Source organism: Propithecus coquereli, unplaced genomic scaffold (genome assembly GCF_000956105.1).
Source record: "Propithecus coquereli isolate 6110/MARCELLA unplaced genomic scaffold, Pcoq_1.0 Scaffold206, whole genome shotgun sequence".
NCBI classification, from domain to species: Eukaryota; Metazoa; Chordata; class Mammalia; order Primates; family Indriidae; genus Propithecus; species Propithecus coquereli.
The window spans coordinates 4,594,849-4,608,404 of NW_012145634.1; the positions used below are offsets into that span (position 1 = coordinate 4,594,849).

General features: G+C 50.0%; 1 protein-coding gene across 1 annotated transcript in view; it reads right to left on the reverse strand.

Moving 5' to 3' along the window:
* MYO18B (myosin XVIIIB) overlaps positions 1–13,556 on the reverse strand; it is a 236,673-nt gene that overhangs the window by 171,893 nt on the left and 51,224 nt on the right. The window contains exons 12-16 of the mRNA XM_012644105.1: positions 12,859–13,032; positions 10,168–10,258; positions 7,482–7,674; positions 4,151–4,231; positions 1,950–2,097 (exon numbers count right to left, since the gene is read on the reverse strand). Of these exons, the coding sequence (XP_012499559.1) occupies positions 1,950–2,097; positions 4,151–4,231; positions 7,482–7,674; positions 10,168–10,258; positions 12,859–13,032 (687 nt within the window). The remainder of the gene's footprint in view (positions 1–1,949; positions 2,098–4,150; positions 4,232–7,481; positions 7,675–10,167; positions 10,259–12,858; positions 13,033–13,556) is intronic.

The window sequence follows — 13,556 nt, forward strand, 5'->3', positions numbered from 1 at the left end:
TGCTTAGAAAATCTCGTCCCAAAGTGAACACATGAATCCACCGTGAACGTCCCGAACAGAGGCCTCGGCTGGTCACCATAGGATGGAAGGTTCCACTCGGCACTAGCTGAGCGGACAGCAGCTTTTCTCCCGATTTCTTACAAACCACTCCAGTTGGACATTGACCCCGAATACTCTATCAAGACGCACTTGGACCTCCACGTGGCCAAATCAACAGGCGCTTCTCAACCCACACCCCACTAGACCTCTCACCCGCATCTGGTACAGTCGATTCCTCTCCCCTGTGGCTTCCACGTGCCACACTCTCCCAGCTCCCCTCCTACCTCCCTGGCCACACCTCCTCAAGCTGTGCTGGTTGCAGCCCTTGTCCCTGACCCCTTGACATTGGAATGTCCCAGAGCCGAGTCTCTGCCGACCCTCATTCCCTTAGTGACCTCCACCAGAATCATGGTCCTCAATCTCCTTCTTACAGAACCATGTGCCTTGTGGCCTATCTCCTCTGCTAGAATGGCAGTCTCAGGGGGTCAAAGATATTTGCTTTGTTCACTGTTGTATCTCCTGAGCCAGGACAGTGGCTGCCACATATTTGGCGCTCCCTTCCTGAATAAACTAATGAAAGCAAGAGCCCACATCCTGGCTGCCAAAGCCAGTTGGGACCGATAAGATCTCAAAGTATATTTGCCGACTTAAATGCACGGTGGGGTTTTAAATCCAGACAAACCTTGTTTGGAACCTGCCTTCTGACACTGCTCCTCTGGGTGACCTTGGACAAGCATCTCTACCTCTCTGGAGCTCAGTTTCCTCCTTTTCTTAGGGGTAAGAATATTTATCTCCAAATGCATGACAGAATCCTACCAGAAGACAGACATAAAGCTCTGAGTAGGCTGCCCCGCGTGGAATACATGCAGCGCCTTCAACCCCTGAAATGACACAATCGCATTCTTCATACTGTCAACATCCTTGTCCTCATCAATAAACTTGCAACACTTTGCAGTCGATGACAAAGCTCCGAACACTCGTTATCTCACCAAATTAGTGTAGCAGAAATTCTAGAGGAAGAGGGGCCAGCGTGACTCCCTTCCCATGCTACAAGCACATCAACTAAGACGATGAGAGGTGTGTTCAACATCGCACAGGGGACAGTAGGAAGAGCCGGACTTGAACTTGGGGCTGATGGATGCCAAATCCTGTGACCCCTTGTTCCAGCTCGCTGTCTCCGTCTCCCACCTCACTTCTCATCCTACCAGTGTGACCACCACCAAGTGCTGTGGACTTGGCCTGCTAAATACCTCCAGAGGCTGCCCACCTCCCTGGGGGCAGGCCAGCTCCTCTCTCACCTGGACAGCTGTCTTCCTACCACGTCTTCACACTGCAGGCTGGATGAACTTTCCAGAACATGAATCAGACCCTGCCTCCCACTGCCTGGTGTCGCTCGTGGCTTCTTGTTGTTCTAGGGTTAAGGCCAAAGTTTTTGCATCTCCAGCAAGATGGAGATGGAGATTTTGCATCTCTGTGGTCTGAGTCCAGACGATATTGCCAACCTTGTCCCGCACCGTGCAACTAGCTCTCTGCTAGATTTACCTGCATGCATCGCCCTCGGGCTACTGGAGAAATTAGATCTGCCTGCTGCACCGTCACGGTGCGGTCTCGGGCTCACTGTACTCACATGTGCTTACCTGTGAACTTGTCCAGAGGACATGGGCCACGGCAGGCTGGCTCACCACTGTATAGAACAGCACCCAGCGCACAGTAGCTGCTCAATGTGTTTGTAGAATGCATGACCGAATGAACACATAAATGAGTCAAAGCACACACAGGCACATGCATGTGCATTTCTGCACTCAGAGCCTCTGTGCAGGCCTTGTCAGGGGCTTTTTCCACAACTGACAAGGGCAGATCCAATAACCAGGCTGGACTCAGCCCCCACCCCAACTCCCTTGCTCCCTTACCTTCGGCCCCAGCTCCTTTCTTCTCAAAGGCCGCACACAGACGCTCGAGGACCGTGCTGTCACTGGACCCCTCTACCCGGACCTCCTCGTCCAAGACCCAGAAAAGGCCCTGTGCATCGTCAACACCTCCTCCGGCTGGTAAGCGGACCTGGCGGAAGACCCAGGATATGCTGAGGGGCCCTGATGGCCTTCAGAGGCCAGTCCTGGGCTTCTCTTCCCATTGACAGGGCACAGGGGGATCCAGGTCCCAGTGTTGAAGCCACAAAACTGTAACTACCTCTCAATTGCAAGGAGTCTAAATCCTGCCTCTGTCCTCATCTCCTGTGTGACCTTGGGCAAATTACTGTACCTCTCTGAGCCTTGATTCCACCTGTGTAAATGAAGGCTGGAAATACCTTCCTGAGAAAGCTGTGGCGAGGATTACACAAGGGGAAACCCTTTGCAAGTTGCACATTTCTAGATACATGCAGGAGGCTGGTCTATTTGTGCACAGCCAAGCAGGAAAGGATTAATTCCATCTGCATCACTTCCTCTTAGAAGTCTTTGTCTTTCTCTTAAACCAAAATCTTAGGGGAAAAACACAACAAGCATTCAAAGAACATTTCAGAGAAGAAGGTGAACTTGACCCAATAGCACAGACACGGAATTTTAAATCCAGCCACGAGCTTCAGAGAACATCTAGTCAACCCTGTAATTTTGCAAATCGGAAAGAGAGAGGCCCGGGGACTTTAAAGCGTTTATCCAAGGGCCCACAAGGAGTTGGCACAACCAAAAACGGTGCCCAATGGTTACAGAGGAAATGTAATAAGTGACCAACTAACTGTCCCGGTGTGCCCGGGACATGAAATTTCCAGTGCTAAAGCCAAGAAAGTCCTGTACAAACCTGGACATTCGGTCACCCTAATTGGGAAATCCGCACCCCTCAAAGGCTCAGGGTCACACCCAGGGTCTCGTGGAGAGTCACAGGGGCAGAACTGGAACTGGATCCGAGGTATCCTGGCCCTTCACCTTGGCCTTCTAATTACTGGGGTTGAAACCGATAGCCAGCTCATCCTCCAAGGTAGCCAGCCATTCCCAACCACAGGACAGCCCTGGCACTACCCCGCCCTTCCCAAGCAACACGGCTGCAACTTCCTTCACGGCTTCCCCTTCCAAGGAGCGGCACCGATGAGGAAGCCTGGGTGGGGTGAGGGTCGGGGAGAACAAACCAGAGAGATGCCAACTAGAAACACACATACGGCAAACAGCTGGCAGGGCTCACGCACAAGAGAGCTTTGCAATGATAGGTGCAGGCCACCGTGGACTAAGAGAAAGCTTGCAAACCAGCCCCAGTCAACAGGAGACAAGGAACGAAGAAAAGGGCAGCCCACAGTGTCTGGAGAAATGCCACCTGCAGGGCACTTCCTATGTGCCAAGTACCGTGCCAGATACGTGATGTGTAACAACTCACTGACGTTCACAACAGCCCCAGGGAAAGTATCGTGCCCATTTTGCAGACAAGAAAACTGAGGCTCAGAGAGGTGGAGTGGTGTGCCCAAGGTCACCAAGATTGGACCCAAGCCTGGCAGGGTCCACAGCCCAAGCACTTTCACACCAAAACGTGAAGAGGGAAAACAAAAGGTCAAGTGGAATAGTCAAGGCCAGTTCTGGCTTGAGCAGAGGTGCAGATCTGGGCCAGCAAAGTAGGTTCTGGGGAGAGGGAGAGAGGGGTAAACACTCAGGTATCCCCCAAACCAAAGCCTGTCTGTCCCCAAGGGGACTCAGGGGCCTGAACCCGACATCGTCCCCATTCTTCATTCCCCGAGGGTCCCAGTCCCTGCCTGGCCACAGCGTCTTCGTCCAGACCCCTGATCTTTCCAGACCACGGTGGCTGGAGGGCCCTGGCCAGGGCCCCCGAGCTCCCTTCAGCTCAGACCACAGGCTCCCAGGCATGAGCTGTCCTCTGACACAGAGTCGGTGCGGAGCAGCGCCTCTCAACCCAGGGACATTGAAATCTCCAGTGTCTGGGCCACAACCCCGATCAACCTACACAGAGGTCTGGGGGAGGGTCCCAGGCATCAGTGCTTCTAGCAATCTCAGGAAGATTCCAGGTGCAGACAGCACTGAGAACCAGTGGTTTAAAGACTCCAATCCAGGGGCATTTCAGTAAGAAGGCCACGAGGCATCTGAGAGCCCCCTGGGCTGGCTGGGCCCCACGTTACCTGGGAGGCATTCTGGTCCACGACAGCCACAGTGGCCCCGGGGGAGGGCTCCGGGAGGTCAAACTGCACAGGAACACCTTCCTGGAAAACCACCGCATTTAAACGTTAGCTCCTTCAGTGAACTGAACGGAAAAGAAAACTTCCGGGGGAAAATAAAGCAGTGAAAACTTCCATCACCCCTTGACCTTTTCAAATCATTTTTTAAATTATGGTAAAACAGACACAGCGTGACATTTACCATGGTTGTGAAGTGGACGGTGCAGTGATGTTAACGACATTCCCATTGTTGAGCAACCATCACCACCCTCCGTCTCCAGAACTGTATTCATCTTCCAAAACTGAGCCTCTGTACCCATGAAGCATCAGCTCCTGTTTCCCCGCTCCCCATCCCGACCCCTGGCCGCCACCAGTCTGCTTTCTGTCCCTGTGATTCTGACTATTCTAAGTACATTACATAAGTGAAATCAGGCATTATTTGCCCTTTTGTGTCTGACATTTCACTTAGCATAGTGTCCTTCAAGGCTCATCCGTGTTGTACCATTTTGTCAGCATTTCCTTCCTTTTAAGGCTGAATACTACTTCCTTATGTGTATATATCTCTCTCTGCTTGTTCATTCCTCTGTCAATTGCAACCCACACTTAGGTGGCTTCCGCATGTTGGCTATCATCAATAACGCTGCTGTGTACGTAGGTGCAAAAATACCTCTTTCAGTTCCTCATTTTAGTGCTTGTGCGTACATACTCAGAAACGGAATTGCTGGATCACGTGGCAATTCTATCTTTAACATTTTGAGGCACGTCATCCTGTTTTCCACAATTGCATTCCCACCAATACCGCACAAAGGTTCCGGTTCCTCCGCATCCTCCCCAACACTTGTTATTTTCCAGGTGTTTGTTTGTGTGTTTGTTTTCGTAGTAGACATCCCAATGGGTGTGAGGTGGTGTCTCTGTGTGGTTTTGATTTGCATTTCCCTTATCCTTTGTGATGTTGAGCATCTTTTCCTGTGCATTTGTCAATCTTCTTTGGAGAAATGTCCACTTAAGACCTTTGTCCAGTTTCCAATGGGGTTGGCTATTTGCTTCGTTATCATCACTTCTTAGCCTTAGTAGGAGAAGAAAGGTTGCAGACTGACATTCCAATAATGTCCCGATATTGTTCATCATGCAGGGTTGTTAGCAATCGTGGTGAGAGCTTTGTCAGATACTGATAATTCAGTACAAAATTTTTAAACATTTCCTGAGGACCTAACAAGTACCGGGACGGGTACTTGGTGCTGGAGGGAACAAGCGTAAACTATGGATAATCGTTGTCACGTAAAAGTAACCGGAAATGTCCGGACAACGCTGTGCACAAAGATGTTCATCACACTGTTGTTTACAACGCCTTGAACTTGGAAACAACCCAAATGTCCACAGGAGAGTTAAGATCGAATCAATATAATCACTGCAAGGCGTGTTTGCTAAGATGTCGCACATGGAAGGAAGCGATACGAATAATGTCATACCATGAGAAAAATAGCAGACAACAAAACTGCGTATACAGGAAGATCAGAAATCTGAAGAAAATATAATATATTGGAAAATGACTGGTAAAATTCAGCGAACAGTAACAACAGTTGTCTCTGGGTGGTGTGGCTAAAGGAGATTGTGTTTTTGGCTTCTTTCTATTTATATGCACTTCCCGTGTTTTAATAAATAACACGAATTACTTTTATAATCAGAAATAAGTGAAATATCAAGGGGGAAAATATAATAGCTGCTAGCACATATTGAATGTTTAATACAGACTAGACACTTTCTATCCTACTTCATTAAATGTCCGGAACAGCCCCTTTAGGGAGTGTGGTAAAAATGATCATAAAAACAACCTCAGTTTTCTGCCCTTCCCACATCCACACTCTTTGCAGACCGACCCTGCAGCTTTCGTTATGGAAAACTGAGCCTGTTTTCCTGCTCCTTGAATCAGTGCTCAGACTCAAACTTGCTGTGACCGATCAAACACAGTAGAAATGATTCTGTGCCACTTCCAAGCCTCAGCCTCAAGGTGCCCTGTGCACTTCTGCTTGTCCTCTTGGAACCTGCTCAGCACCGCAGCCAGCTGACCCCCAGACACGTGCCAGAGCCCAAGATCATCAGCGCCACCTGCTTGACTTACTTCTCGCCACAGGCTCAAGAGCCGTCCCAGCCAAGACCAGAAGAGCTCCCCAGGCCACCCAGAGACTTAGGAGCAACAACCAAAGATTCGTTATTTATTTTTTTTAAATAACCCACTATATTTGGAGGTAGTTTACTATGCAACATTATTGTAGCAAATGGTAACAGATACAAGAGTATTATTATCTCTATTTTCCAAGTAAAGAAATTGAGGGTCAGAGAGGGTGAGTGGCTTTCCTAAGGCCACACAGCCCATAAGTGACAGAGTTAGGATCAGACCACAGGTCTCATCAATGTCATTTGTTTCAGATTAATTCATGCTGGTGTTTTCATTTTTATTGCTGCCAGCGAAATGACCATAATTTCAATACCTATTATTCTATTGATGAACAATATGAACATTTCTAATAGTTGGCCATTAGTACTTGCTGGCATCAAAGTGGTCACCCTCAGGGAAGAAGGCAGGAGCAGATATGGGGGGGCATATGGGGTACTGGCAATGTTCTCATTTTCCCCTGGGTGATGGACACGCACATATGCTCATTTGGATAAATACGTCGAGTTGTATACTTCTGATTTATGCATTTTTCTTTGTAAATGTTAAATATTTAAATATTTAAATTTTAAATATTGTTGTTTATGAGAAAAGAAGGGCTGGCAAGAATGTGCTGGTCCATGTTTCCCGGTTCATATACACAGTGTCTCTCGGGTGCCTCCTAGAAGAGGAATCGCTGGTTTATAGGGTTCGTACCTTTTCGACTTGGTGCCGCAAAGGGGTGTACAGCCCACTGTTCTCACCCACCCACGGGGCATGAGGGGCTCTCCGGGTCAGGGGAGATGCAGACTGACTCTTGGAGGAGGCTTCAGCTTGGGGAAAGGGGAGTGGAGGAACAGGTCATCTTAAAGAAGGGACCACTATGGGAGCAAGGCCTCGGGGAGCCCACGTTCCCTGGTGCGTCTGGACTGCGGGGTCAGGAGGCCGCGGTGGAGGCTGGGCTGCGGAGGGAGCAGCAGATGGCTCCCTCCCTGGGGGACCAGGCCCTGAGTAAGGGGTTTTCACTCCCATGAAGCAGACAGGTGAAGCTGGAGGCTCCTGGGGCGGGAATCCCACCCCTTGCTATCTGACCTTGCAGCTCCTCCAAGCCCTGGTGACAAGCCCGCTCCAGCCCAGCCGTACCGCCCGGTATCGCTCCAGCGTGGAGACAAAGGTCCGCTGGTAGAACAGCAGCTGCAAGCGTTCGTGGACGTAATTGTGGCACAGCTCCTCGAAGGTGGCCGCCCGGTCCTTGCCCTGGTGCCGGGGGTTCTGGAAGCCCGGAGAGTCGACCACCATGATGGAAGCCATGGAGAGGTGGTGGGAGGAGAAAGATCTAGGGAGAGAAAAGAGAGGCGCAAGATGGCATGGAATCTGAGAGCTGGCTGGTCCAAGCCTCCCGCTCCCCCATCACAGAGATGGAGAAACTGAGGCATCATGCTGGATGGGTTTGGAGATCCAGCAGATCTGGTTTCAAAATCAAACTTGCCACTTACAGGCTGTGTGACCTTGAGCAAGTTGCTTAACCTCTCTGAGCATGGGTTTTCTCCAGTGTTAAAATGATGTTGAGGGTGAGTAGGCTGATTCCAAGGTTTCCAATAAGGATGGGAGGGATCAAAGTATAGAAAGTGCTTTCCACAGGACCAAAGGGGAGAAATGACAAGCTTAATATCACCCAGGAAGTTGGCTACAAAGACTAGAGCCTCCTTTTCTTTCCCCAGTGACACATTAAAATAGAAAAACAATTGTGTTTAGTGCATCAGTCTACAAAGTTCTTTCAAGTTATCGCTGCCTTGGGTCTTGCAGATGAACCTGTCGGGGTGGACAGAGCAGGCAGTATTCACATTAAAAATCAGGAGTTAATTGAATTACAATTATCAGTATAAAGGCACTAAAAAAAATTCTCTCCTTCCCTTTACCTATCTGTCTATGCATTTGTGTACATAATTTTCTTGCCCTGTCCACTGAAAACTTTGAAATAATAAATGAGTATTCTAAGTGCATGACCAGATTATGCCCTTGAAATACCATTTATCTCTAAGAGAAACCAGGGCTTCTTGGAGAAATGATGATTCCAGGTCTGAGCAGAAAAAAAAAAAAAATCAGGAGTTAAGAGACTTTGGAGCCAGTCACATGTGGACTTCAACCCTCAGTCTGCAATGTAGGGGCCGTGTGTCTTGGGAGAGCTGCCCAACCTCTCTGAGCCTCCGCCATCTTAGTCATGAAAGGGTTAATGATGGTGATGAGCTCAGAGGACCATTCTGAGGGTTGGACATGATAAAGCATCCACTGCCAAGACTGTGAAGTTTGCCACGTGGTCAGTGTTCGGAAAATGTCATCAGCTATTATTACCATTAGCACGATCAGTTATCGGCTTTGGAAGGCCCTTGGTTTGAACCTTGGCTGTTCCCTGTTACTTGCCGAGGTTGTCTCCCTATAAAATAGGGTCAGTAAGAGCAGCTACCACATGGACATGCACGAAGATTAAGTCAGTTAATTCTACAGAAAGCCAGATTCCTACTGGGTGTTCATAAAGACTGTGGTGGGTATTGCTAACACGAACACACCCATTTTACAGATGTGGGTTCCAAGAGCCCAAACTATGAAGCAGCTGCCCATTCAGTGGCTCAGGCAGGCTCCTCGGCCAGCAGTTCCCTTCCTGCTCCCAGCACTCCCTTCCCTAAGCACGCAGGAGCCCCTTGGTTTCGAGATAACGCGCCTGAGGTCTCAGATGGTAATTACTTTAGCAGCGATACAGAGAGTCGATTCTGTGTCCGCCCCAACTTGGAGAAACCCGACTGCTCTGTTGCTACGCACTGGCCTCTTCCCTTTAACAGGATTTCAGAAGCCTAATTATGCTTGCTGCTTTCACCGAGTGGGGAGGGAAGCCTTTGTCTATGCTCCGGATTAGCCCTGCCGAAACTGTGTAGAGCAGGGGTCCCCAACCTATGGTGGGTTGTGTAATTATTTCATTACATATCACAATGCAATAATAATAGAAATAAAGTGCACAATAAATGTAATGCGCTTGAATCATCCCCAAACCACACCCCCATCCCCCACTCCCCGGTCCTTGGAAAAAATTGTCTTCTTTGAAAACGGTCCCTGGTGCCAAAAAGGTTGGGGACCGAGGGCTTCCGAAGATGGGCTTGGCGCGTTGCTCATAATGCTGGAAAGCAGGGGCCCCGGTGCCTGCAGCCCCGCAAATGAACTTCAGAGGCACGGCCTGGCCCACTCCGAACTTCTACCGTGTTGCTCCCCCATTTCCAGCAAGAAAATTTAGAAAAATACATGGATGAGAGCAATGTGCTGTCCCCTTCGGAGACACTCGAAGGTACGAGGTGAGAATGCGGAACTGTGTTTGCATCCAAGCCGCCCCGCTCCTCCATGCTTTGCTCTCTCCATCTGTACAATGGGCACAGTGAGCATTAAATGATACACGTGAGCATTAAATGATACAAGGAACTTTCGACAATTGGTGCAGTCCCTGGCTCTTAGTAGGGCCCATAAGTCGTTAGCTTTTATTATTGGTATTTTTGCAATCATTATTGGGCAGACTTATTTAAATTCATTATTTCTTTTAATCCTCAAAACAGTCCCCGGGGGATAAAGCTATTTACAGATGTGGGAAGGGAGGTCAGAGAGGTGAACAGATTTGCCGAAGTCACACAGCCAGTGAACGGTCAAGGTGGAATTTAAAGCCAGCACTGCCGCCTTAAAAATCCTCTCGTCAGCTCAAAAAATAGTACTCTGCCAAACTGCCCGGTGCTTGAACTTATTCGTGCTCCCGCAAGAGGCCCACTTTGTGGCTAGGAAAAGGCCTTGTTACCTGTTGATGAGTGACACCACGGCCGCAAAGAGCTCCTGGTACAGGCCCGAGGCCATCCCCTCCACACACTCCCCGCCTGTCATCTTGAGCCCTGGAGTCCGAAAGAGGAAAGGTCAGAATCCCTGGTCGAGACCTGGCAGGGGTGTAAGGACATCACTACAGAGTCTCAGGGGCCACCCAGCTTGGAAAATCTCCCCTTTCCTGCCACATCCCCCCACTGATGAAATTCTGTACCCAGGTTCTTAGGACAAAGTCCAAACATCTTATCAGGCCTGCAGGCCTTATCAGGCCTATCAGGCCTCCCATGTAACCCGGCCCTACCTCCTATCCTAAGTGCTTCCCTGCTCATCTCTCAGGGCTCAGCTCAAATGCCACCTCCTCACGGAAGCCTTCCTTGATGACCACCACCACCGCGAGGCCAATTCCCAGCTCTCTCTGTGGCATGTTAGCACTTACATAGCATGATCTTCAGTATGGTGATTATTTTATCAACCTGTGTCTCCGCACACACCTGGGAATGCCCTGAAGATGGGGACTGTATAAATCCCAAGTGCCTGACACATAGTAGGCGCTCAATAAATGTTTTCTCTTCCCTTTTTCTGGTGAGAAATTTAGAAATTTTATATCCGAAGTCATAAAATGTTCATACACTGAGACTTAATAATTTCACTCCTAGGAATTTGTTCTAAAGAAACATTCAGAGAAACAAAGACTTATGGGGACACAGATTCTTCCAATTGTTGAGTAAGTTGGTGAAAATCACTTTTTCAAAATGACTTGGATGTCCATCAACAGCAAATGGCTTAGATAATTTGTAGTCCATCCTTACAAAGGAATGCTTAGCGTCAGGTATGAAGAATATTGAATGAGACTGGAAAGGTGCCTACCTGTGATGGTAGGAGGAATGTAAAAGCTTACAAAACTGTAAATACAGTTGTGGTCTCAGTTTTGTTTAAACACACACACACACACACACACACACACACACACACACACACACGCGCGCGCATGCGTACATCCCATTAAAACAGCCAGCCTCTCGACGCGGGTGCATTGAGCAAAGCAGACTGAGGAGTAGGGGGCAGAGTCAGACCACGAATCCTGACCCTTAAGTTCTGGTCCCATCCACAGCACTGCAAACGCAGCTTCCCAACTGGCCCACGCTAGCGCCTGGAGATGTGTTTCTGCTTGTACATTCCAGGCAGCCGCTGCAGCCCAGAAAGCATTTCCCTTCTCACCTTTAACTCCGCCCCCGCTCTGTCCCGTTGCTAGGCAACCCGCAACCTCCCAGCACCTCTCCAAAGCCCGAAGGTCCCCTGCCTGCTGAATGCCTACCCTCGAGACCTCAGACTGCGAGGTTAACTCAGACTCACGAAGCGGCGAGTGCACGTGTGCGCCCATGCGTGGGGTGCAGGTTCTTGCATGTGTGTGTGGTGTTTGTGTCTATGCACGTATCTGTGCACGTACAGTGTGTGATTGTGTGTGGTGTGTGTTTGTACGCATGTGTGCTACGTGCACGTGCATGTAGTGTGCTGTGCATGCCTGTGTGCGCGTGTGTGTAGTATGTGTATACATGTGTCCTATGTGTGTGTGTGTGTCAAAGAGGAGAAGTCACTTTCAAGCAGACCACAGCTCACACTGGAACAGACATAGAGGCCGATGGAGTCCATGTGACGTCAGCCATCAGGCCGAAGTCCCTGGAAGGTGGAGGTGGCTCCAAGGATCCAAAGGAGCTCCAAGAGATGGTCCCCAAACACCGCAGCTCGAACAGCCCTGCTCGCTAATCCCACACTCTGCTGTCTCAAGGGGGCGGCTCTTGGAAAGCTCTCGAGACCCAACAGAGGCCTCAGACTTGAGGCTTAGCAGAACCCCCCTTTGTAGGTGCACCACGGAGTCCTCCGCTTTTCCTCATATCGGTTCAAAGCACCCTCATTCCTCCAGCTGCTCAGGATGAAACCCCAGAAGTCACCCTGATCCCACACTTTCCCTTAGGGCCCCTGCTGTCACCTCCACTTGCAAACCAGAGCCTGAATCTGCCCACCTCACCCCGTCTCCACCAGCTCTTCCCTAGTCACCCACCATCCCCCATCACCCGGTGACTTTTCTAGGTTCCCAACAGGTCTCCTCTCTCCCACTAACTCCCCAACCTTCATCCAGGCTGAGCATCTTAAAGGCAAATCATGTCATGTCCTGCTGAAGCCACCACATGGCTTCCCACGGATGTAATAAAAATCCTGGTTTACAAGTCCTTCGGCGAGCCGGCCCCCCACCGCGCACACACTCCATCCTCATCTCCCACCCCACACCCGCATCCTGGCCCTATTTCTGCTCCTCCAACAGAAAGGTCCATCTTCCCCCTGCATGGCAGGGGCTCGACAAACATGAAATGCAATGGAAATGCATTGGTCCCTTGGCCCTGCCCACAGTGTCCCCTCTCCAGAGCACAGGGCTCCCTCCCCAGTTTCCGCAGTCACCGTGACCACTGGACGGAGGTGACTAGTAGAAGAGCAGCACTGCACAGGTAGGAACCCCGTCCATTTCCACCCACAGCGGCTTTCCCTGCATCTAACACAGGCCGGCCTAGAGTAGGCCCTTAATAAATCCTTGATGAATGAGTGAAAGCATGCCAGTGTGTCCCCAGGGGCTGACCAGAGGGGACCCAGCCCACCCAGAGAGGCAGCAGTCGGGTACCTGAGCTGGTCTCCTCCTCCTCCAGGCCCCGTCTGCTCGACCCAAGCGTCACTTGCTGGATGATCTGCCGTAGGTGGTGCTTGAAGGTGGATGTGTTCAGCTCCTCGTACTCACAGCCCAGGGCCTCGGCAGCGTGGTTTGCCCACTCAAACCGCATGAACTGCTTCCGGCCCACTGCACAAGGGATAAAGCAGAGGTGTGGCCGTGAGGTCCTGGGAACGGGGTAGATGGAGCCCAAGAAGACCTTGGAAAATCTGGCTGTCCCCCCAATCTCCAGGCCACCCCCGCTCAAAGCAGGGAGCCTGAACAACTGCCCAGGCCTGGGCCCCTGGGGGATGTCCCCGGGGTAGGGGTCAGCTTTCCCAAGAGACTTGTTCATTCTACTTCCTTGCCATTTGCATTGTTCACTTTTTCAAAGCGATTAAAAATATCCCAGGATCGACCAAGAGGCTCCTGGAACTGATAGACGAATTCAATAAAGTCTCAGGATATAAAATCAATGCACACAAATCAGAAGCTTTCATATACGCCAATAGCAGTCATACCGAGAACCAAATCAAAGACTCAATTCCCTTCACAATAGCAACAAAGAAAATAAAGTATCTAGGAATATATTTAACTAAGGAGGTAAAAGACCTCTACAGGGAGAACTATGAAACATTCAGGAAGAAAATAGCAGAGGACGTAAACAGGTGGAA